Raw genomic sequence first — 23739 nt, 5'->3', positions numbered from 1 at the left:
CTTTTCTTTTCTTTTCTTTTCTTTTCTTTTCTTTTCTTTTCTTTTCTTTTCTTTTTTGTCTGTCTGTCTCCTGGCATCAAGAATGGTTCAAGAATACTACTCATATACCCTTAATATTATGTTCTAATTATTACTTATCATATCAGACATTTATCAGACTCATTTGTTATCTTATAGGGTCTGGAGTTAGGAAGGTGACATTATCCCCAGCAGAGTCCTGAGCCAGTGACTCGTGATGGAACAGCTAAACAGCTCCCATACCCATCTTTGACCAACAGAGTTCTATCCAGACATCTAAATTGTAAACTACATTCCTCCGAACTTTTGCTTGTCAGCAAAAAAAAAAGAAGAAAACAAATTTGTGCTGATCTTGCATGAGTCTTTGCCAGATTTCCTGTACAAACTCACAAAGAGGAAGCAAAATCTGAAAGTGAGATGAGAAAAAGCTTGGAGCCTTCTAAAATTCATGGCCAAAAAGCTGAAGAATGTTCTCTCCACTACTGCTACCAGGCATTCAGAAAGACAGGCGAACCAGAAAGCTAAATGCCTGAGTGATCCCATGACTGCAATAATAGTAATAATTAACAATAAGTAATTGCCAATTGTATTGCCCTTTTCATTGCAGAGTTTGTGATGACTTGCTTGTAAATGTTTTGAGTTAATGATAACATTTCTATTGACTGTTTAACACAGACATGTGCTTGAGTTAAGAGAAAAGACTTACAGAATTTGTAACTAAAAGATCCTGCAGGATTTCAGACATCTAGTTCCCTAGAAATCTCATGCTGGGATTCAATCTCCATCTTTCAGGCAAGTCGTTGATCTCTTGACAGCTCAGGCACCTGTCTGAGGCTTGCAGTGTGGATCACACATGAGGAGAGGCTGGGTGCTCTTTCAGCAGCACATGTGCTTTGGTGAAGGCTCCATCTACGTGTCTGCAAAGGGAGTAGTACTTAAACCACTGTAATCAACACAGTTAAAGTGTGCTATGTGTTGCAATGGTCTTGCATGCACGGATGGAAGGCTGTGCCAGGAAAAAAAACAGTTATTGAAGGAAGAAACATTCCCTAAATGCTGAGAATAATTATGTCCAGGTTGTCTGCTTTCTCACTTTATAGTGATCTCGGTGTTACTTGTATTACATGTGGGATGTTTCCCCCAGATTTTTCCAGATTTTGAACTGTATTTTCATCTATGGTTAACATTTTATGAACATATTGGTCAGATGTTCTCTCTCTTCAGCAGTAATATATTCCATAATTGTGCAGTTTTATAGGAAGATTACATGGTCTTAAAGTAGAAGTAATCTCAAATTATATGAATTGATAGTGAAATAGGTAAATACTCCCACCACTTTAGCTTCTATGCTTTCCAGACTGTATATTTCCAGGAATTATGAAAAAGACTAGAAAAATCATCAGGTTTCATGTTTTAATGCACAAGGTTCATTGTGGCTTACTAAAAGAAAAAAAAAATTGCAAATCAGATTATAGAAGCTTTTTTGTGAAAATCTTTATATCTGAAGATGTAATATATATACAATATATATGACAAATGTGTGCATTTTATTTCTACTCATGATGCACATTGCATACCCATATAAAAATTAGAGGTTTTCCAGCCAAATACTGGCCTAACCAGTGTCTGCTGTATTTTTATGCTGTGATAACAGCAAAAAATGTGATGTTGACTGTTACTTAAACACTAAGACACTATGCAGTCTTGTAAGGAGTGATTCTCATAATTCTCCAGAACTCAAGTCACTGTGGTTTTTAAAGCTGATAAACACACAGTTTCTTAAAACTTCTTCCCAAAATTCAAAATAATGTAAAAGAAAATATTTGGTTAAAAAAATTCAAAACCTCTTTCCTATGGGGTTCAAACTACAGTGATCTCCCTAACTTCACTAGTCAGCTGGTTTTTGCAAACTTACAAAAACATGAACTTGAACACAGTAGACCAGACTTGGCATGGAGGTTTTAAAGCAGCAGGGAGTACTGAGTGGACATAAATGCACATCCGATGCTGACAGCACACTTCCTCTGAAAACAAGAAGATAACAAAGGAACAAGATGATATATTCATGTCACAGTTGTATAGTCCAAGGATTTTTAGTATCAGTTTACGATTTATCATGTTACAGTTTTTAAGTATTGTATTACATATTTATTGCTATCATTGTAACTTCAGTTAACTCCTTACATTTTCCCTTCTTTCTCGAGATTGTAATGGAGTGAAGAGAACCAAGAGAAGAGCTCTTTATCGTGCTATCGGAGGCAAAGCCCATATTTATCTTCCTTTACAAAATATAAAGCCACAGGTTTTATTTCATTATGCATACCTGTCAAAGGTATCTACAGAAATGTTATTCTCTTGCATAACAGTATACGTCTGGCTTGCTGTAGGCAGGACAGCAGAGCCTTTTCATGCACGGACTAACTCACTGTACAATGGACACACACTAAAGCAAAGATTTCTTCCAGATGATTGCTATTGTTACAGGAATAAGCAGTTATTTCATAAGACTTTTGTATATGTGAGGCCAGAAAAAAGCCACACCACAGCTCTCTCTCCCCAGGTGAATCACTCGTCCATGATTTCAGACTATGTGGTGGGATATCAGTGTGTACGAGTACACTACACAGCTTTCAAAACCACCTGGGGAGAAAGATATGTGGGGGATAGCTTTAAACTACAGGATTTGATGGTGCCTTTTGGCTTGCATTTATAATCTGATTAACCTCCTTCAAAAATAATTATTTACTGAATCGTGCCATCAGCACATATTCTGAATCTGCAGTTTATTAATTCCTTCATTTCTTCAGACAAGGGAGTTTTTTAGTTAAACAAAGGAACTCTATGATTTGCACTTTTCCCTTAAAGAAAGAAAAAAAATGATTCAAATTTTCCCATAATTAATTTAGTGTCCATTTTTCTCTGTTTGATGCTTTACAGGTCTCCCTAGGGAAAGCTGCCAACGCTCCTGAATTGGCTGAATGTTCTCTGCCTTCTTCAGCACTGCAATAAAAAGCACAGAGCAGGAGGGTCGGAACCATTCCTAAACTCAGCCAAATATTGTGAAGAAGGCTGATCAGGTCATCTTAATGAACACAGATCTTTCCTGAGTGTCACTGAGGTGCTTCTAGAAAAAAATTAAAAAAAAAAAAGCACAGAGAATTTTTACATGTAGAAATGGCTAATATGGATTGAATAGAGATAGGGATAAAGATCACTTTCATGTTTGCTTGACATGTTTTTCCTCATCTAAGTAAAATATACTCTAAATGAGATTATTTTGTGTTTAAATCTTGTCTTGTCACCCAGCACCAGAGGACAGGCAGGCTCTTGGCAGAATGAGAACTGGCCACACGGTTGTGGTTAGAAACAGAGATTTGCTATTAAGTAAGAATTAACAATGTCTGCAGTTTATTATCTACATTTTTTGCACTTACTGTTTATGGTTGCATAGGATTTCTAGAATTCTCATTACAACGGCATTTTGGTCACCTGGCTAAACCCTCTGCAGATCAGGTTAAATTTTTACCAGTCATAACTTAGACTGAGGCTCCACGTAAAAGAACACAAGTCACTCATTCAGTCCTGAGAGGAAGAAGATCGTGGAGATGTCACTGGCAACAGGAGTTACCATCCAACAGCTTTTCCATTCTAAGTCCCCCTTAGGTATTGTTGCTGCCTGATTAACAGACAGCTAACAGCAGCACCCTGTGCTGTTGAGCTTCCTTATTGCAGGACAGGTGTCATCATCCACTGGAATCTCAGCACCTGGGCAGGGGGTACATTTACACCCACTCACACATTAAGGATATTCACCCCATTGTTGGTTAGGGCACCCACACTGACAGAGGTCAGGAGCAGGGGGCACTGGTCACAAAGCTAAATTATATTGGTCTGTAGCATAACACTCCAAAATCCTAAAGGATTATCTGCAATGAAAGAGGAGAACCCGAACAGTTACAGCTCAGTAAGTCCAGTTTTATATTTTAACAGGTATTAGTACAAATTACAAACTGTTCTTTTAACATAAACAGGAAAAAGAAAGAAGAAAAAAAACAGATTAATGAAAAATAAGAAAAGTGCAAACCACGTCCTTGTTAGGATAAGTAGAATGTATTTGTTCTGGAAAGAAAAAAAAAAAAAATCATAGTATTTTGGTCCTACACTGGTAACTTCAGTAATATTTCTATTTCAACCACAAGCTGCTGGAGGTACAGTACTGCCACCAAAAATAGGTTTAAAATGCTTTAAAGTGAAAATCTGAATGCAGGAGATATATCTGATATAATCACAGAATCACAGAATCACTCAGGTTGGAAAAGACCTTAAATATCAATGAGTTCAATGACAGCCTAACCATACTGCTTTAACAACCCTCTGCTAAATCATGTCCCTGAGCACCACATCCAAACGGTTTTTAAACACATCCAGGGATGGTGACTCAACCACCTCTCTGAGGAGTCTATACCAGTGCTTAACAACCCTTTCTGTAAAGAAGTGTTTCCTGACATCCAACCTAAACTTACCCTGGTGCAACTTGAGGCCATTTCCCCTCGTCAGCTGTCACCAGTAATAGACCAACCCCGCTCTCGCTGTAAGTTCCTTTCAGGTATTTGAAGAGAGCAATAAGGTCTCCCCTCAGCTTCCTTTTCCCCAGACTGAACAGCCCCAGTTCCTTCAGTCTCTCCTCGTAGGGCATGTTCTCCAAGCCCTTCACAAGCCTTGTTGCTCTTCTTTGGACCTGCTCCAGCACCTCCATGTCCTTCCTGTACTGAGCTGCCCCAAACTGAACACAGTACTTGAGGTGAGGCCTCACCAATGCCGAGTACAAGGGCAAGATGACTTCCCTAGTCCTGCTCACCACACCATTCCTGATACAAGCCAGGATGCCATTGGCCTTCTTGGCCATGTGGGCACACTGCTGGCTCATATTCCGCCGAACACACCTGAAAAGACAAGCTGTGGCTTTCTGATATAATGAAATTTCTTCTAGATCTAGACAATGGTCTGAACAGGCCAACTGAGAATGTATATATAATGACATTTGCAAAGCTAGTAGTTATTAACGCAAGGAAATAAAAGGGGCATACATTCAACCTCAATGTTTTTTTACTTTACAAGCAATCCATATTGATAAAGCTGACACAGTGCAGATGCCTGGGACTTCACATACTAAAAAAGGCTGTCTTGAACTAGTTGGCTGCTGCTGACGCTTTATTTGAGAGCAGCATTTCTATGCTGAGTGCTGCGGTAACTTCTGGTGGAGGACAAATACTTTAAAGCAAATCATGTAGATTTGGCACTAGGGAGAAGTGCTGGAGACGTCAGTAAAACAAGTCTGTCCTGTGGGCAAGCTTGTCCGAGCACGCAGCTACCGCAGCTCTGACAGACCCAAATGCAGTAGGAAGGCCGAACACTTGCATCTGCTCTGAGGAGCAACGTTGTTACGCTACTGCGCGCAGACGAACGCGCTGCCTGCGGCTCCGTGGCAGCAGAGCCAACCCCGCTGCTACTGCGTCCTGAGGAGCACGCCGGGCCCATTGCGGGACACCCGTGCGGTGGACCTCCCCCGGTGTCACAGTGACCGCCGGAGCTGGTCCGGGTGCGAAGCGGCAGGGCGGGCGGACGCCACAGCGGGTGGCACTTCGCCGGCGCCGTCATGTGCGGCGGCGGAGGTGAGGGTCAGCGGGATGCAAGGAAAGGCTCTTCGCCAGCAGCGTTTGGCACAGAACAGCCGCCCGGGGCAAGCAGTTTGTACAACACGCTCGGACCGGTTTCGGGCGGTGCCGTGTGGCACCGGGCGCGGACAGTGCCGGGTCCGTGCAGCTCGGACCGCCCGCGCCTCCGTCCCCGCCGTTCATACATGCGCGCGCGAGCGCGAGCCCTGGCGGCCAGGCCGCAGCACGCCGCGACGCCCCAGGACAGCACGGCACGGATCGCACTACAGCTCCCGGCACGCCCCAGGTCGCCCCGCTCCCACCGCCCCCACCCGCCGCCCGCGCCGCTGTGCGAAAGGTGACGCAGCTCTCACTTCCGCCGCGCGGGGTAGGCCGGGAATGCGAGTCGCGATTGGCCGGCGCCCGCCCCGCTTTGCAGCGTGCCGGGCAGCAGGAAGCGAGAACAGCGCGAGCGCGGTGAAGCGGAGGGCTCCTGGCGGTGAGTACCGGGAGGAACCTTCATCTCGTCCCGCGGGGCGCGCGCGGCGCCAGGCCGCGGCCCGTCCGCGATCCGAAAAAAGATCGATATTAATGCGCGCTTTGATGACGTAATAAGGACTAACGAGGCGGCGGCGCCGCCGGGCGCGCCGCTCGGCCCGACACTAGCTCGGGCCCCACCTTGGGCGCGCCCGCGGGACGCTCACGCGATTCGCGGCCGCCCGCGACGGTCCCGGGGCGCCCGTGCCCCGCGGGCCCTCGGCCCCGGCTAGGCCTTCCGGCTTCTCCCGCCCCGGGGACTAGGCGGGCGCTGATTGGCTCTCCCTTGAGAGGCGGGCCTTGCCGCCGCACTAATATTGGCGGAGAGTCGCGATGACTGGCAGCTGCTCCCGCCAATAGGAGGGCGTTGGATGTGGTCCCGGAGCGCGGGTTGCGGCCGGGGGGCGGTGTTGGCTGCTGCTGAGGGGCGGGCCGCGGCCTGCGGCGCATCCATGCTTGAGGCGGGGCGCGCGCTGCCCGGCGCCATTGTTGCTGCTGCCGAGGGTTTGGGCCGAGTGGGCTGAGGGCGGCGTGCCCACCGCGCCTAAGTAACGGCTTCGCTGAGGCAGATCTGTAGGGGCAGATCTGCGCGTTGTCACACCCCGTTCCACAAGCAGTTTCACAAACAAATAAGAAATACAGCGTGTGGCTGAGCTCCCCGGAAGAGCTAGGGATGAAAACAAGCGGTCGGGTTTCCAGCGCTGGAATGAGGGCCCATATGTAACCCCTGCGGTGCTTCTTGCCTTCCTGCTCTGGAGCAGTGATAGTATAAAGGCCTTTTTTTTTTTTTCTTTTTTTTTTTTTTTTCCCCTGCAATATTACTGAGCTTTGCACTGACACAGGGCTGTGAGTTACCCGTAAACTGTGCAGTCCTGTGAGCTCTCCTTTTTTTTTTTTTCTTTTTAAGTCTTCTGACAGAGACTGAAGCTTTGAAAAGAAAGTCCTCAGTCAGTTTGATAGGGAGCTGTTGATTATTATTTTGAGGTCAGTTTTAGGTGTTTCTTTTTTTTAACATACCCTTATGAACGTGCAATTTAATTCCAAATTACATTTGGGTGGATGGAAATTGTAGTATTTGAGAGCCAGAAGTTGGCTGGCTTTCCTTATAGGATACTGTTTTGTGTCCAGTTCTGGGCTCTGCTGCTCAAAAAAGAGATCTCATAGAAGGAGTCCAACGGAAGGCTGTGAAGATGATATAGGAGCTTGAGCATCTGTATGAGGAAAGGCTGAGTGACCTGGGTCTGTTCAGTCTGGGGAAGAGTAGGCTGAGAAGGGTTCTGATTAATGTTTGTAAATATCCACAGGGAGGTGGGACGCAAAGGATTGAGGCCGGTCCCTTCTCCATGCTATGTAGCTGTAGGACAAAGAGTAATGGCCTAAAACTTGAACACAGAAAGTCTCATACTAACGTGCAAAAGAACTTATCTGCGGTAAGGATGATGAAGCTCTGAAACAGGCTGCCCAGAGAGGTTGTAGAGTCTCCTATGAAAGTACTCAAGACCTGGCTGGACACCTACCGATGTGACATACTGTAGGGTACCTGCTTCAGCAGTGGGACTGGACTCAATGATTTCTTGAGGTCCCTTCCAACCCCTGTGACATTGTGATGTTTTTAACTTCACATCATCTATCAATGTATGATTTAAAAAAAAAAAAAAAAGCAGGAAGAATTAAGCAGTGAAGTAAACAGCTGACAACTTCCCACATGACACCTGATGTGGAAACCCAGATGACTGCAGCAGTCTGTCTGAAGCTCATTGGAATAGATGAATGAAGGCAGCAGCATCCATTCCTTTCCTCACTGCCTCCCACAGGCTGATCTCCTTCTCCCCTTTAAGAGTCTGATATGCATTTCAGAGCCTGCTCAGCAAAGCACTGGTAGCAGGCAGAACCGGACTTCTCTTAGCAATTGTTTTTGTCCCTTTTCCTCTTCCGCCTTCTCCAAGGGACAGTCTCTCTGAGATGCAAGGAAGAGCATATTTTGTGATTAAAATACAAATTTGACATTTTCCTTTCTTTGATATGTTAGTAGTAAGAAAATAGCTTTTGCTTTCATGGTTATTAGGTAATTCTTTTCTCTCTTTTTCTATCAACGCCCTTATACTGGTATGTGTGTTTGTTGAAAGCAAAACAGAACTTTTGTAGCCACACGAGGGAGCTGGAATGCATGCTGGCAGCAGCACAGGTGCAGTGAGTACACACAGGACAGTTTTTCACTCTGGGCTTTCCAGTTCCAATCACACACAAAAAAAAAAATCTGTACTGGGAGAGACAGAGCACCTCTCATATAGTTTCTTTTAGCATCCTGAAAGCAGCTGTTTCTTTGCTCACTAAAGAATTCCATTTCTATCTTTAGTAATACCTACTACTCTGCTTTCTTCCTTTGGTCTATACTGAGTGTAGCAGTATAGAAAAGGGTATTTCTTGAATTCCTTTGAGTCTCCTTCAAGCATACTCACTGTCTTCTCTCAAAAGCCACATGTTGTTCAAAGTGAGTTACACTGTGAAAACAAACTGAAGTTTCTGTGCTAATGTGACTTTGAAATGTCTTTTTTTTTTTTTTTTTTGAAGCATTCTCAACGTGAGGACCATATGAGTGTGGGCACTGAAGATGAATGCTGCTGCATAAATCTCAAATCATTTTTTCTGCAGTTTATGAAATGCTTTCTTTGCAGTGCTTGGACTCTCCGAAGTTTCTTTTGCATAAGCAACAGAGGTGCATCTGAGTGTCTCCACAGGCAGTTCTGCTAACCCTCCTCAGGTCTGGGAACCTTCCTTCCACCCCCAGATACAGTTATTGTGTCAGCAAGGGAGGAAGCACTATAGGATTACATCCTCTTTCAATAAGTTGGCAACAAATATTTCACGCAGCAGGGGAGAAGCTGTGCTAATGAGAGCCTTCTTGTTTCTTGAATGTAGCAACTCTTTAAATCCCTGGCAACTCGGACATTCTTAGAAGTTGAGAAGTGCAGTTTTAGCACTTTCATAAACAAAGTAAACATATTGTATTCACTAGATATAGAATGTACCTTAGGTAAGGAATTGTTAGCAACTGTTCTTACACCTAACAAATGGATAGAATTGCAAGAAATAAAGATCCTGTCACTGTAGTGCTGAGTTGTTGTTAAGTAGTTAGCTTTAGATGTGTTGTATCCCTACATTATTTGCTTTGAGAGAGATGAGTCCTCACTGAATTGGAGAATAAAGAAATGCAGTTTGACTTCTGTTTGATATATATAAATAAGACCTAAATTAATATTTCCTACCTGCTAGTTAAAATGTGTGAAACCTGTTGTCATGGCAGTTTGTTGTATCTCTTGGCTTTGGTCCCTGAAAAGTGCCACTTGGTTCATGTCTGTAAGCAGCACTGACTGAGTGGCAAGGTATTCTTACTCTGCTAATGTGTATTCCACAGGCTAGTCCTTCTGCCATGGAAGCTGAGGAAAAAATGGAATGCATCCAGGAATTTCCAGAACACTATAAAGTTATTTTGGATAGACTGAATGAACAACGTGAGCAGGACCAGTTCACAGACATCACTCTAATTGTGGATGGTATGTATGGGCATGTGGACCAGTTGGCATACAAAGAACTCTGATAGCTGCTGTGATGCTCTTGTGGTTTGTCATGGGTCAGCTGTCAAACTGGGCTGCTAAGAAATTCTTGCTGTTTGTAATGGGCTGCAAGTTGCTTGCAGATTTTCTTTTAAAGTCGTAGGGTGAACAGAGTCTCCAGCAGTCATTAGTAATTGTGCTTCTGCTTTTCCAAATGAGTGACTGAATATTTTTAGATAGAATCCCACTTTGTAACTGCTGTACTGTATTTAATGTTATTTAAGTGTTTTCTAAAATATCCTAAAAATATTTTTCTCTAGCTTAAGCTGAGTGTTTGCATGCAGAGAACTTGTACAAATACAGTTTAAAAACAGCTTGAAGTAAGATTGCTTCCTTGCTTCTATAGTATTTGCATACTGCTTTTAATATGTAGCTAAAATAAGGTAGAAGAACTCACTTTCCATTTTTTGTGTGTCCTAGAGACGTAAGTATTAGTCTAAAGAGAAGATGGAGATGTAAGTGCTTATTAGCCCATCAGAAATGGTGGTGTCTAATAGATAGCCTGAGATTCTTTTTACACTAAACATTTCTTATAATAGGTGAGCACTTCAAGGAAGAAAGCCAGTATCCACCAGGACAGCCTCAGCTAAAGAAATACTGCCTGATCCTTGGAAGGGTAGCCATAGCTCACTTGAAGGAAAAGGGTCATATAAAACCTGTCTTAGAAAATAAAAAGCAAATGAAGAGAAGATTACTCTTCTGCAGTTGCCACAGTTTCACTGCCAGCTCTTGAACAAAACTTAGCAAAAATGTTTGTGTGTGTCCTAGTATTATAAAAGTCCTGTATATTGGGCTCAAAACTGTTTTCTTATACATATGTACAGTTCTAATTTATAGTGGATTTCTTATCTCTATCCCATTAAGCATTATAAGTGTTTGTGCCTGTGCCATCGTGATACAGCGATGGGAAGTACACAGCCTGGAAAACAGAGCAGAACTCCTGTACTTCAGCTGTGCTGACACTAGTTGAAGTGGTGATAAAATTAGATCAGTGCGTAAGAGTGGTAAAAAAGCACAGCAAACTTGTATAAAGTCTGAGAGCTGAGCCCAAGACACACATGAAAAAAGTTTTCACAGGGGATTTGCCTTAAATATTTGAAAAGAGAAACTCTGGAGTAAAAAAGTACTCCAGATGATTGAATTGCAGAACTTTAGCAAAGCCAGCCCTGTGACATCAGCAAGCACGTGCATGAAATAAGAGAGGCCAACTGCAGTAGTATCCCATGTTACAAGGAGACACATTAAATCATAGAACCATAGAATCTTTTGAGTTGGAAGGGACCCTTAAAGGTCATCTAGCCCCACTCCCCTGCAATAAACAGGGTCATCCACAGCTAGATCAGGTTGCTCCGAGCCCCATGCAGGCTGACCCTGAATATCTCCAAGGACTTGGCTTCCACCTCTCTGGCAACATGTTCCAGTGCCTCGTCACCCTTATTGTAATAACATTCTTCCTCATATCCAATCTAAATCTCCCTTCTTTTTGTATCCATTATCTCTTGTCCTGTCACAGCAGACCTTGCTAATGGGTCTGCACCCTTCCTACATAATAGCCCCTCTTTAGATACTGAAAAGCCACTCTCAGGACTCCCTGGAGCCTTCTCTGCTCCAGGCTGAACAGCCCCAGCTCTCTCAGCCAATCCTCATGGCAGAGGTGTTTTATCTCTTGGATCATTTTTGTGGCCCTCCTCTGGATGCGCTCTCAGGTCCACATATCTCCTGTACTGAGAATTCTGCATCTGGACACAGCACTCCAGGTGAGGAATCATCAATGTAGAGCAGAGAGGCAGGATCACTGTCCTCAACCTGCTGACCACACTTCTTTTGATGCAGACCAGGATACGGTTGGCTTCTGGGCTGCAAGGGCGCATTGCTGGCTCATGTCCAACTTCCCATGTACTGGAACCCCAAGATCCTTTTTAGCAGGGCTGTGTTCCATTCCCCAGCTTGTACTTGTGGTGGAGGTTGCCATGACCCAGGTGCAAGACCTTGCACTTAGATTTACTGAACATCATGAGGCTCACTTAGGCACACTGCTCAGCCTGTCTAGGTCCCTCTGGATAGCATCCCGTTTGTCAGGCATATTACTGCACCCCGTAGCTTGGTGTCGTCAGCAAACTTACTGGGAATGTACTCAGTTTCCCTATTGACGAAGATATTTAAAAGCATCGGTCCCAATACTGACCTCTGAGGAGCACTACTTGTCACTGATCTCCATCCAGACATTGAGCCACTGACCAGCACTCTCTGGTAGTGCCAGCCATCTCTGCTGCAGCTAGTTCTTTGTTTATTGAACGCTCCACCCATCAAATCCATATCTTTGCAACTTCATGAGAAGAATGTTAAGGGTGACTATGTCAAAAACCTTCCCTTGTCTGCTGATGCAGATGGCTGTATGTTGCTAGGGCAGATTTGTAAAATAGGTTTTACACCTGCTTTCTTTTGTTCATCTGCACTTACTCTGCAGTATAAGTTAGGAAGGTGTTATCTTATATTTTTGTCTCTCTTGGCAGGCCACCATTTCAAAGCTCATAAGGCTGTTCTTGCTGCCTGTAGCCAGTTCTTCTACAGATTCTTCCAAGATTTCACTCAGGAGCCCTTGGTGGAGATTGAAGGTAACCTGATTCGTGTAGATAAAAGCTTTCAGCATTGTGTACTGGAGCTGGTAATTAATGTAGTATCCTTAATAAAGGTGACGTGCATGCCTGATGATATCACTTAATTTTTAACATCTCAGCTCATGAGTTATTCTGAAGTAGATGTTGCCACTGGAAGAAGCTTCCCTTGAAATACAATTATGAAAATAATGAACAGTCACAAATTAAATATTTTGGAAGGGAGAGTGAGAGATTATGAGTTGTTGAATTTTTTTTTTCCAATATGCACCTAATGAGATCTCAGTCCTTGTAATTTTTTAGGACTAGCAGTCTGACCTTTTCCTTGATAAAAGCCATTCTGTTCATGCAGAAAAGGCTCCCGATGATGGCTAGTGGCAGATGCCACAGCTGGTGTGCAAAAACAGGACAAACTTGGGGCAATACTTCCTTTTTAGATGGGGAGTGATTTCATGGAGCTGTCACTATATTTCTAGTAACTTGTTGATCGGAAGTCTTCTGAAATCGAGGTTATATTTTTCTATATAAGTGTATACATTTAATTGCTCTGTATAAAGAGCTCTTTGTTCACATCATTTTTCCTATACTCTTACCTTTGTCATGGCACTATTCTGTAGTTGTTTCAAATTTCCACGTTTCTGTACCAGACTTGTTATTCCAACATGAGCCTTTTAAGGGTGTCAGCTTAAGAAACTGACATCATAAATATTGTGAGCAAAATTCTGAGCAGGCAAGCATGCAAGATTCATGAGATAGAGGCTTTGGTAATTTGTTTTTCTTTTTTTCTCAACAGGTGTAAGCAACATGGCATTTCGTCACCTAATAGAATTCACCTATACAGCAAAACTAATGGTCCAAGGTGAGGAAGAAGCAAATGATGTTTGGAAAGCAGCTGAATATCTACAGATGTTAGAAGCAATCAAAGCTCTTGAAATCAGGTAAATATGTAAGCCTCTTTCTCTTACAAACACTGAAATGTAGTCTTAAGAATCTTCCTACTAGAGCCATCTGCTAGTATTTTGAAGTGCTGTTCCTTATGAGGGAACCTTCTAATCTTGTGTGGAGCCCCGCCCTCTTCTATTACAACAATTGGGTCAGAATTGTGTTGTATATCTAGCTTTGCTTAGTCTGCCCACGTCACTGCATGGTACCATGTATCATTCTCTCACAGATTTCTGGATAATTCTCAGGCTGGTGATTTCCTCACACAACCTGGCCACTTCCTCTGAAAGTTCATCGAGCTGGGCACACTTGCAGCCATGACATTTCCTTCCCTCAGGCTCTAGAAGGACTCTGGATTGTGGAGTTTGCCACAACTGGAAGTCTGTGCAGCTCTGTCTTTCCTTAGAGCTCTGTCTGGGTCCATGCGTCAGCCCAGAGAAGCTGTGGCCCTCCAGCCTGTGCTTCTGCCTGAGCTCAACCACTGTGGCAGGTGGTCACCACGTTTGTTTCAACGGAGCGCAGCTGCCTGCTGCTCTCAGAAGAGACAGAGAGCGGGCTGCCTGCTGGGCTGTGGCCACACTTCCTGCGTGAACTGCCATGCAAACTGCTTTGCCCTGTTTGTCAGGTCTGGTAGCCATGCTTCTTACTGCTTGTCCTTGGGTCTCCTCAATTTCAGGGTCCCCCTTCTCACACCATGATCCCCTGCTCTACTGCAGAGCACACCTGTACTGGAGCTGACTGCCTCAGAAAATGAAGTCCAGGATACATTTGGCCTTCTGGGCTGCAAGTGCACACTGCTGGGTCATGTCCAGCTTTTTGTCCACCAAGTCCTCCTCTGGAGGGCTGCTCGCTATGAGTTCTTGGTTCATGATCCTGGAGCTCCTGCAGTAATATGCAAAAAAAAACTTGTCTTCTCCTACCTAGGCTTCAGAAATCCATGATAGATTGTAAGTTTATGTGTTCTGTATTCCTTTATTCGAATATTACAGGTATAATTTGATAAGCTGTATCCTGCATTAAGTCATTAGCCATGTGTTTCTGACACATGACATGCAGAGATACTGGAGGAATCCTTATCTATTACTAGAAAAACTAAAAGCTATAGGGACTGAATTTCATGAAAGGATTCATCAGACTGCAAAGGAAGGTAAAAATGTTGGATTAATCTTATCAGTCTGATTTGAGATAATATCTGACTATTTTCAGATCTGAAAATCTGGAAGTAAAGCTTCTGTACCCTGGGTAATCTTCAAAGCCAGCCTTGGAAACAGTCTCACTCAGCTCTGCCTGAGGTTGGCATGGGATAGTGTCCCTGACGTCTTGGAGAAAGAATGCTGTGTGTGTGAGATGCAGGGACGAGGGGTACAGATCTGGGCGGTTTGTTTAAACCTAGAAAATTAAATAGAATATTCTTTCCGCATCTCCATTTTTTTCCCTCTTCTGTTACCTTGTGTTCTTTCCTGAAGTGCAAGATTTTACAGTAATCATTGTGTGGAGTCACAGTTTTAGTGTTTTCTAATTTTAAAGTGCCACAAGCAGTAGCATACTCTCCAGAGCTTTAAACATTGATAACACAGAAAGCACTTGAATCTTATTTCTGAGTAGAATAAAGTACAAGATTTGACAAGTTTCTCTGATAACTTATGCCATTATGCTAACTGGTCTTTCTTACTGATGTGTTTTGTAGCTTTCAAGCAGAGCTCTGTAAAACACTATAGTAACCTTATGTAAAAGGCTCCACAACACTAACCTTCTATTTTGCAGCTCTGAGGAATACAGAATAAGCAGAAAATTGTTATAGCTGTTATATGGTCATTCACCGTTCAGCTTCATTGAGAAGCACCTAGAAAGTGTTTAATGCAGAAGCTTGGTGTCAGGCAGGAACTTTTATGTAAGCGCTCATAGAATCACAAGGTTGGAAAGGACCTCCAAGATGATCCATTCCAACCATCTTCCCATTACCATGCTACCACAAGCACTCAACCATATCTCGCAGCTCCTCATTCAGGCACCACGTGAACACTGCCAGGGACGGTGACTCCACCACCTCCCTGGGCAGCCATTCCAGTGCCTGACCACTCTCTGAGAGAAAAAGTTTTGTGGATCTTAACCGTGTTTACACATCTGTTTTACAGAAACAAAGAAAATTCATCAGCCTTAGAATCAAATCAAACAGAAGGTAAAACTAAACCGAAAAAGAGGAAGATAGCTGAAACATCTAATGTTATCACAGAATCGCTGCCATCTGCAGAATCAGAGCCTGTTGAAATTGAAGTTGAGATTGCTGAGGGAGCAATTGAAGTGGAAGAAGACAGCATTGAGACACTTGAGGAAGTAGCTTCTGCAGAGCAGTCTATAAAGTACATACAGACAACGGGTACATCCGATGAATCTGCTTTGGCTCTTCTGGCAGATATCACTAGCAAGTATCGTCAGGGAGAGCGAAAATGCCAGATCCAAGAAAAAGTTGACAATGCAGCTGATCCTTCATGCAAACAGGTAGAAGGTATTGAAATTGTGGAACTTCAACTGTCACACATGAACAATTTATTCCACTGTGAGAAATGTAACCGTTCATTTAAATTGTTTTACCATTTTAAGGAACACATGAAAACACACTCTACTGAGAGTTACAAGTGTGACATATGCAATAAAAGGTACCTACGAGAGAATGCTCTGAAACAGCACCTCACCTGTTACCACCTTGATGAAGGTGGTGCCCCCAAGAAGCAAAGACCTGGCAAAAAAATACACATATGCCAGTACTGTGATAAACAGTTTGACCACTTTGGGCATTTTAAAGAGCACCTCCGGAAACACACAGGTAAGAGCATGTACTTGTGGCTTCAGCTGTGGCACTTTGGGTTTTTGCATATTTTGAGGAAGCAGAGAATATGATGAAGAGAGCATGTGAGTGCTAGAAATACTGGGCTTCTAGGTAACACTAATCGAAGAATTGTAGAATTTATGATTCTGTGCTGATGGTTTTTTCCCACTGATATAAACTGAGAAATTGAGATTTTTTTTATTATTAAAAATACACACCTAAAGCAGAAAGACTTAATGAAGCTCCTCAAGTGCATTAAAAACTGTTATTCATGATTTTGTGAGGCATGTTTTCTTCTTTAGAAGTACTAAACTGAGTAGCTATTTCTATTTTTACAATTCTACTGATATGTTCTGCTCAAACAGTATATGAGCTTTGAGCGTATCAGTGAAATATCCTCCCATTGCAGTATTGTCCTCACTCTTGTCATCTGCAAGTAGATTTTATTTGTTAATTAACAGCAAAACATTTCTACTGACTGCGGTAGACTTCTGCTATTGTAAAGTCTGTCTTTTGGAAATCTGAATAGTGTTTTCTCCCTGCAGGATGACTCATGCTTCTTTCTTCCCTATACCGTGAGAGATTAACATGCTCCATCTTCATCCCATTGAACTATCTGTCTGAATGGATATTAAGCATTATGTAGATAACTTTTTGAGTGTGAGCTATCTGACCTTCCAGATGATTTTGTTTAATATGTCAGTAAGAATTTGATGGAGGGCAGCAGCTCTATTTCCTCACAGTTTGTTGTTATAGCCTTTTAATTGGAATTTCTTTGAATTTGTGTATGGGACACCTGAATCTTATCTATGACACTATATTTAGTCTATTCTATTCCCTTCTATTCCCCTCTATTTCTATTTGAAATTTGCTTTTGTAGAAAGTCCTTGGAAAATCCTTATTATCTATAAAGTAGGGAGTGTTTCTTCACTATGACTGAACTTACTGCAGGCTGTATGACAGGTATTTTCAGACAAAAGTTTGTGGCAGATTAACAGTAAGTTAGGTATCTCTTTCATGTGGTAGCTGATGTGGCAGGATTTTGGGACAAAGCAATTCAGCAGAGAATTCAGCAGAGAACTCAAGCAATACAGAGAACTATCGATATTTATTGGTACACTATAATATAGAATTTAATTGCTTCTAATTTAACGTTTTGGAAGCATTGCCCTTTAAATCACACCTTATTATACTACTTAACTGTGGTCTCCTAAGGTTAGTGGGAAGAATCTCACTGACCCAGAGGCATGTATAGAATTTGTTGAATGCTATGTAAAATGAAGTGTTCAGGGAGAAAATGTCTTGTAATCTATCTCATCCTGCTGCTTTTTGAATTGCAGCACCAGCAATAACATTAAGGTAGCAGATGCAGAAAAAATAGACTGTTTATTAATTTTGGTAGTTCTTTTTAATGTTCTTTACTGTTTTTTGTCTCAGTAAAAGAAAGTAGAAAAGACAGCCACAGTGCTTCGTGATTCTCTCCAACACATATGTACACTGCCTGAAGGATTTTCTTTAAAAAAAGCTTTTATGGAATTTATGAAGTGAAGATGGAAGTGGAGGAGTTGCACATGCTGTTCCACCATCCCTCTGGGTTGTGGTGCTGACTCACACTGTGCAGTCACTCACCTTCTTTTGGCCCTTGGATATTGGCACTGTTATCATTGAGTTGTCACTCTTGGGTGCATTTGTCAGAATGCGTTGGAAATTACTACAGAATTTTAGTAGTAGAATAAGTCTGCTCCTGCTGGGCAGTGGCTTGCCACAAGGAACTGTTTGAATGTGGCCAGATCGCAGACCAAGTGTAATTCTGTGCTGGGAGTTCTGTGCTGTTCTGTCATCTTGGCTTATCCGTGTGTAGCTGCAAGAGCACAGTCTGTGATTTTTGATGTGGCAGACTGATGGCATTTCAGCATGCTCGGCATTACCTATGCAGTACACTCTGAAAACATTGCCTTTTGTAATGGATATGGGAAAATTCACACCTTTTAACTTTTTCTGTGGCCCCAGCTGTGTGAGCTAGAATTATTGGCTACTTGTGGATTTCTGTTGAAAAGCTACATAGGCATTTCTGTGTATCTTTATTTCCAAAGATACAGATTCCAAAGATACAGATTTATTGGCTTTCCATCGCAGTCAGTGTTGACTGTCTTCCTGAAACTGCAGGCTTTTAAACTTTATTTAGCTAACTTAGATATTTGCATTGTTCACTGAAATGCTACAGCCTCGTTAACTAGTTTTTTTCTGTAGTTACCTTGATGCCATCTTAATTGTCAGACATTGAGAAGAAACATACTGTTCCTAATTTTTAATGCTTTCATTTCCTTGAACTTCACATTGTGTTTGTGCATGATGAAATTAGTAAGCAGACAGCACTTGTTCTTTGTTACTACTTGATGACAGTCATAGTGATATGCTGCGTTTGATGGAAAAGAGCAAACTGGACCTGTTTTCAGCTTTCCCTGCTGCTTTTAGCTGGCTTCACGGTGGAAAACACGCCTGGTTATTGATACCAAGTTGGAAACAAAGTAACCAAAGAGAAAGGAATTTTTTTTATCTTGCTTGTTCCCCTATATGTCCCCCTCTGATTTCTGTTGTCCTTTTTTTTCCTTTTTTTTTTTTTTTAATGCTGATACATTGTTACTTCATGACTAATCTCTGTAGGCTCCAGCATGAGCTGTGACTGTTCTCGAAAATAAAACTGTTTTTTCTTTTTTTATAATTCCTTTAGTATGTCGCTTTGTATAATTTCTAACATTAAGTCTTCACCTGTAAGTATTGGTAAAAAGACAGAAATAGCTGCTATTTCATTAAGATATTTTGACAGAAAAGCAGTCTTTCATACAGACCTAAAATATGCTTCAAATAGCACCAGCAATTATGTTGGGTTGTCTTTTTCTAGATGAGACTCACAATTTTACATTAGGCTTTTGCCCTTTTATTTACATGAGTAAAATTTACATGGAATGTCTTTCTCTTGTTCTTTAGAATAGTCCAGCTGGCCAAGTCTTTATGGCATATTTATCAACTTCTGCGAAAGTGAGTGGAGAAAGGAAAGCTGACAGAAGACTGGTTGTTTTTATGCACTTATAAATCCTTGTGTCTGTATTTATAGGTGAAAAACCATTTGAATGTCCAAACTGCCATGAACGTTTTGCTAGGAATAGCACGCTCAAATGTCACTTGACGGCCTGTCAGTCTGGAGCTGGAGCTAAAAAGGGAAGGAAGAAGCTATATGAGTGTCAGGTGGGTAATGAGGGTTGCAGAGTATGAGGCTGGACACCTCCAACCTGTACTGGGAGTGTGGGCATACTAAGCAGGGAAGGCAAGGGGAGTAGGCTTATGTGAACAAGGACTGCTTTTATTGCAATAAATGTAAGAATCAGTTCAACCACAACATGCAGATAAATTCTGATATCTACATAGTTCCATTCATATTATTTTTGTGTTATTTCTGCAACCTTTTCAGGGTTCTTCATACACTGAACTAGCCCTTTTCTGGTTGTGTGCATGCTTCACTGAAGTCCAAAATACAAAGTACTATCTGATTTCCTATTTTATTATTCTTCTGTTTGATACTCAGTGTATTGACTTTATCTGTAAAGTCATTCCATCTTACGATGACAATCCATAGTGTCTTATAAGCAAATATAAATGCTGTAGATTGATATACTCATTTCTGCAATGTCTTTTTGTATCATTTTCAGGCTACTCATCTCTGTGCCACCTGAAGGGAAGGAAGTGTGCTCAAAATAATGTGTCTGCAGTCTAAACAATACTTATAGCTAGGCAGGACTAACATGGATATAGTTTTAAGAGATTTTCATCTACAGAGATATTTTTTTGAAATGACAAAAATCAGGAGTTTAATCTAGCTACTTAAATTTCACAATGCTGTGATCAGAATTAGCTAGAAGTCCTGTATCTAGAACTTCCCTTATAAGACTTCCTGCCCGTAATTCTAGCACCAGACACTTAGTGGGACATGCTTCTTTATCTAAATTTCACATAGAGTTGAAATAAGCAAAATTTCAAGTGCTGTACTGACTGATAAATTTGGTAGCAGGTCAAAATGACACACTTTTTCTTAATAATAGCTACTCTGTTGATCTGAAGCTAACTTCTCAGCTTTTACCTTTGACATGTGTTGAAGTTTTTTTAATCTATGTCTCAGGAAGCTACACTGCGTGAAGCCATGGACTGAAGTAGGCATTATACTCTGCCATATTCCTGTTGGCATCGTTATACTCACTGTGTCTTTTGTTTCAGGTTTGTAACAGCGTGTTTAACAGCTGGGATCAGTTTAAAGATCACTTGGTAATCCACACTGGCGACAAACCCAACCACTGCACCTTATGTGATTTGTGGTTTATGCAAGGCAGTGAGCTGAGAAGGCATCTAAAAGACACACATAATATTTCAGAACGACTAGTGACAGAAGAGGTTCTTCCAGTGGAAGCTATGGAAGGTGAACCAGTAACATCAATGACTATAATAGAACAAGTGGAGCAAGTTCATGTCCTGCCAGTAATTCAGGTACAAGTGGATCCTGCTCAGGTAACTGTGGAACAGATGCACCAGGATCTCATACAGGACAATCAAGTGAAAGGCACACAGATGGATGAACTGCAAGAACAGGTGCAAATTAGTTACCTGGAAGTGGAGCACATTCAAACTGAACAAGGTGCTGAAGTTCACGTGGAGCAGTTGCATGTTGAGCATGTTAATCAAATACAGATGGAAGAAGTACAGGCAGAACTTACAGATGGCACTGACTTTGAACAAGTAGAATATGAGAGAGTTGACCAAGGAGATCCAGGAGAAAAGAAACCTATTTGTATAGGTGATGCAGGTAAGGAAGTTCATGAACAGGCTGAAGACTTAAAAACTCAACAGTTAGTGGATATAAAGAATGAAGAGGTGGACAACCAGGACAATTAACCACACTGTGCAGGCTTAGGATTAAAATACCAAATTTTTTTTTTTGTTAACTTTTACATTGATTTTTGAACTGTCAGTGGTCGTCTTTCAAATATGCTGTCCTTTGGAAGCTGGACAAGTGGACCAAAGTTAGCTTTCTTCACGTACAAATGAATTTCTGTCATACATTAAAAATAACTGTCATTCACGTGATAGAACAGAAACTACCACAGAAATGGGCAGCTTTGCAAGAATTTTAATAATGAATAGCTTGTATTACTGTTATACCATTGCTGGTTATATGTAAGAATAACTTCTTTTCTTCTTGGCGTAGAAACAAACTGTTGTTATAGATTTGCAGGGTGTCTGTGACAGAATAATTAGTAAAATCTGGTGGCTTCTCATATAAACAATCCATTGGGTATCCGTGAATTTTCTGGGCAGACTGCGTGCCATCCACCTGCAGTGCTGTATCTAGCAGCAGTCCCTGCGTTTCTTTATATCAAGCTGGAACTTCTGAACTTTCATTCTGGGCAAAAACCATTTTTGCTGGAGATCTCGGAGCACAAAAATTCTGTGCCTTTTCAACACTGACTGGTGGAATTCCCACAAAGCTCCTGAAGTGTTCAGGAACCTAGTTCAGTAAAAGGCAATGTAGGTAATGTTATAGTGCTTTATATTTTTGCTTGAAATTGTCATCTACTGATTTTTTTGCGTTAAACTTACTATGAGGAGTGTTGGGGGAAGAACCAAATAACATGGGGATAATAGAACACTCTAAAAGGGACACATTAAAACAGGAAGAGCTCTTTACAGACTGTGTTAAACATGAGCTGGAGGAAATCTACCGGTAGACTTTTATAAATACTCATTTTTGAAAGTGAATATGTTTAAACAAATACAGAGAAGACTCGTCTATATGGTATCGGATTCTTGGTTGCTTGTTTTTTTCAAAATGAAGTTCTGACACTTGACACAAAGACATTGTGCTAAAAATAAAAAGCCATAGGTATGAGTGCTAAACTGGGGATCGAAAAGAAGAAGTATAAGCATTTTACTTAATATTACACAATAAAACAATACCAACCATGAAATGTTGCACTATTTATCTCATCTGCTAAAGCAGGAACAGTGGAGTGACTGGCAATTACGGTGTCAGATCTCAGTATTAACAATCAATCCCTTTATTGTAATGGGCTCTTAATTTAATATTAAAAGTTATGTTTGTTTAGAAAGTACTTGTCTAGATCTGTGTTCAGCTGTGTTAAGGACTCCTAATGCTCAATTACTGCCTTGAGAGTAGAGTTCTATGCTTCTGAAGAACTTTCTTTGCAAAGTGAAGAGCTTTCGAAGGAAGTTCCCTAATGCACTTAGTAATCCTGTAGCTCTTAGTTAAAATCAAGCTTTTCAATTCTGTCTTCTCCAAAGGCAGGATTATTTCCTGAAATTTGTGCTTTTATTTAGTGTCATTCAGAATGATTGTTGTGTTTTATCTTATCCATTGAGAAACTGTTGCAAAAACAAACATGGATCTCAATTAAAATTCCCAACAATTTGATTAACGTAACTTGCTTTTCTGTCTTGGCTTGTGGAGTAAACAGCTGAATTCATGCAAAATAACACTGATCAGAATGAAGCAGTACTGTCTGGAAAAGAGGGAATGAACAGAAACGCATGAGGTGTGGCTGGATTTTACAGTGTGAATGTGAAAACAGGCTGGGGTTAGGAGTAGAATTCTGGATTTATTTACAATATCCACTAAAAGCCAAAACTACCTGTGAAAGTAGGACAGGGAGAGGAAAAGGACAGATGGATAGTTTGAGAGCTGCTGAATTGTTTAGACACCATGAGAAAGGATTAGCTGCTGTTTTGGAGAGCAGTTTTCCCAAGCTGAAGAAAATTTAATCGGCAGGTTCGTGGGGGTAAAGTCTGATGTCATTTCTGTGGAGAACAGTCACCGGAGCAGCGTTTTACAGCCTCAGCCCTGGTTTGCCTGCCTGAGCGGAACTTCCAGACAGCTAATTGTGCAGGATATGGAACTGAGATTCTGGTTTTTCTTATTATGCCAAATTTTTGATATTGCATTTATAAAAAAAAATGTTTTGTTTTGTTTTTTCTCTGAGGAAGCGGTTTGTACCACCGCGGGCTGAACCGGCAGGCTCCGCTACGGCTCCCCGGCGTCGCGAGAGGCGTCCCGTGCCCCTCCGCGGCTGCCTCACAGCGAGCGGCGGGCGGGAGGCGGGCAAATGGCGGGCGCCTGACGGGAGGAAATGGCGGCGGTACCCGGCGCGGGCGCGCGGTGCCCGGGGTCGGCGGTCGGGGCTGTGGGCTCTCGGGACGGCCACGCAGCGTCCCCGGCGCGGGGGCAGCCCTGTGAGGACGCACCGCCACCGCGCCCCTCGCTGGTGCCCGGCTTCCGCGGTACAGCCGCGCGTTGCCCGCACCCGGCGGGGAGCGGAGCTGCCGGACGAGCCGTGGTGCGCCGGCGCTCATCGCACCTGCAGCCGCGGTGCTCTCTGTCCAAGAAATCCCCCGTTGTGTTGAACGTCAGCGCGTTGCCTGGAAGATGTGATGTGCGGCAGCGTGCGCCGGGTGCGGGTACTGGCCTGTTC

At 42.4% G+C, this 23739-nt stretch overlaps 1 protein-coding gene and 1 long non-coding RNA gene across 7 annotated transcripts in view; one reads left to right on the top strand and one right to left on the bottom strand.

Moving 5' to 3' along the window:
* LOC122182200 overlaps nt 1-2036 on the bottom strand; it is a 3591-nt gene extending 1555 nt beyond the window's left edge. The window contains exons 1-2 of the long non-coding RNA XR_006179749.1: nt 1934-2036; nt 725-935 (exon numbers count right to left, since the gene is read on the bottom strand). This is a non-coding gene — a long non-coding RNA (uncharacterized LOC122182200). The remainder of the gene's footprint in view (nt 1-724; nt 936-1933) is intronic.
* Nucleotides 2037-6068: 4032 nt separating this feature from the next.
* ZNF131 (zinc finger protein 131) lies at nt 6069-21540 on the top strand. Of its 6 annotated transcripts, none has more exons than XM_042875430.1 (9): nt 6086-6171; nt 8781-8790; nt 8862-8970; nt 9625-9763; nt 12337-12438; nt 13232-13376; nt 15516-16204; nt 19323-19453; nt 20477-21540. In XM_042875430.1, exons 4-9 carry the CDS (start codon nt 9640-9642, stop codon nt 21146-21148), a joined length of 1863 nt encoding a protein of 620 aa, XP_042731364.1. In that variant the 5' UTR covers nt 6086-6171; nt 8781-8790; nt 8862-8970; nt 9625-9639; the 3' UTR covers nt 21149-21540. The 6 variants fall into 6 exon arrangements, with proteins under 6 accessions (XP_042731365.1, XP_042731364.1, XP_042731363.1 ...); XM_042875433.1 differs by having other exon boundaries at nt 6087-6171; nt 8781-8970; nt 15516-15879; nt 15982-16204; XM_042875432.1 differs by having other exon boundaries at nt 6087-6171; nt 8781-8970; nt 15516-15882; nt 15982-16204.
* Nucleotides 21541-23739: the final 2199 nt, after the last annotated feature.

The sequence above is a fragment of the Lagopus leucura genome, unplaced genomic scaffold, assembly GCF_019238085.1.
Source record: "Lagopus leucura isolate 7727_CA_CO unplaced genomic scaffold, USGS_WTPT01 Super-Scaffold_100014, whole genome shotgun sequence".
NCBI classification, from domain to species: Eukaryota; Metazoa; Chordata; class Aves; order Galliformes; family Phasianidae; genus Lagopus; species Lagopus leucura.
The sequence above is the reverse complement of the archived record's forward strand: the minus strand, read 5'-3'. Positions and strand labels throughout refer to the sequence as shown.

Bases quoted from the DNA above. Each gene is read 5' to 3' on its own strand.
- ZNF131 (XM_042875431.1), top strand. From the start codon at position 9,640: ATGGAAGCTGAGGAAAAAATGGAATGCATCCAGGAATTTCCAGAACAC. The intron at 12,439-13,231 runs GTAACCTGATTC...TTTTCTCAACAG, and splicing joins GCCCTTGGTGGAGATTGAAG to GTGTAAGCAACATGGCATTT. The intron at 13,377-15,515 runs GTAAATATGTAA...TCTGTTTTACAG, and splicing joins ATCAAAGCTCTTGAAATCAG to AAACAAAGAAAATTCATCAG.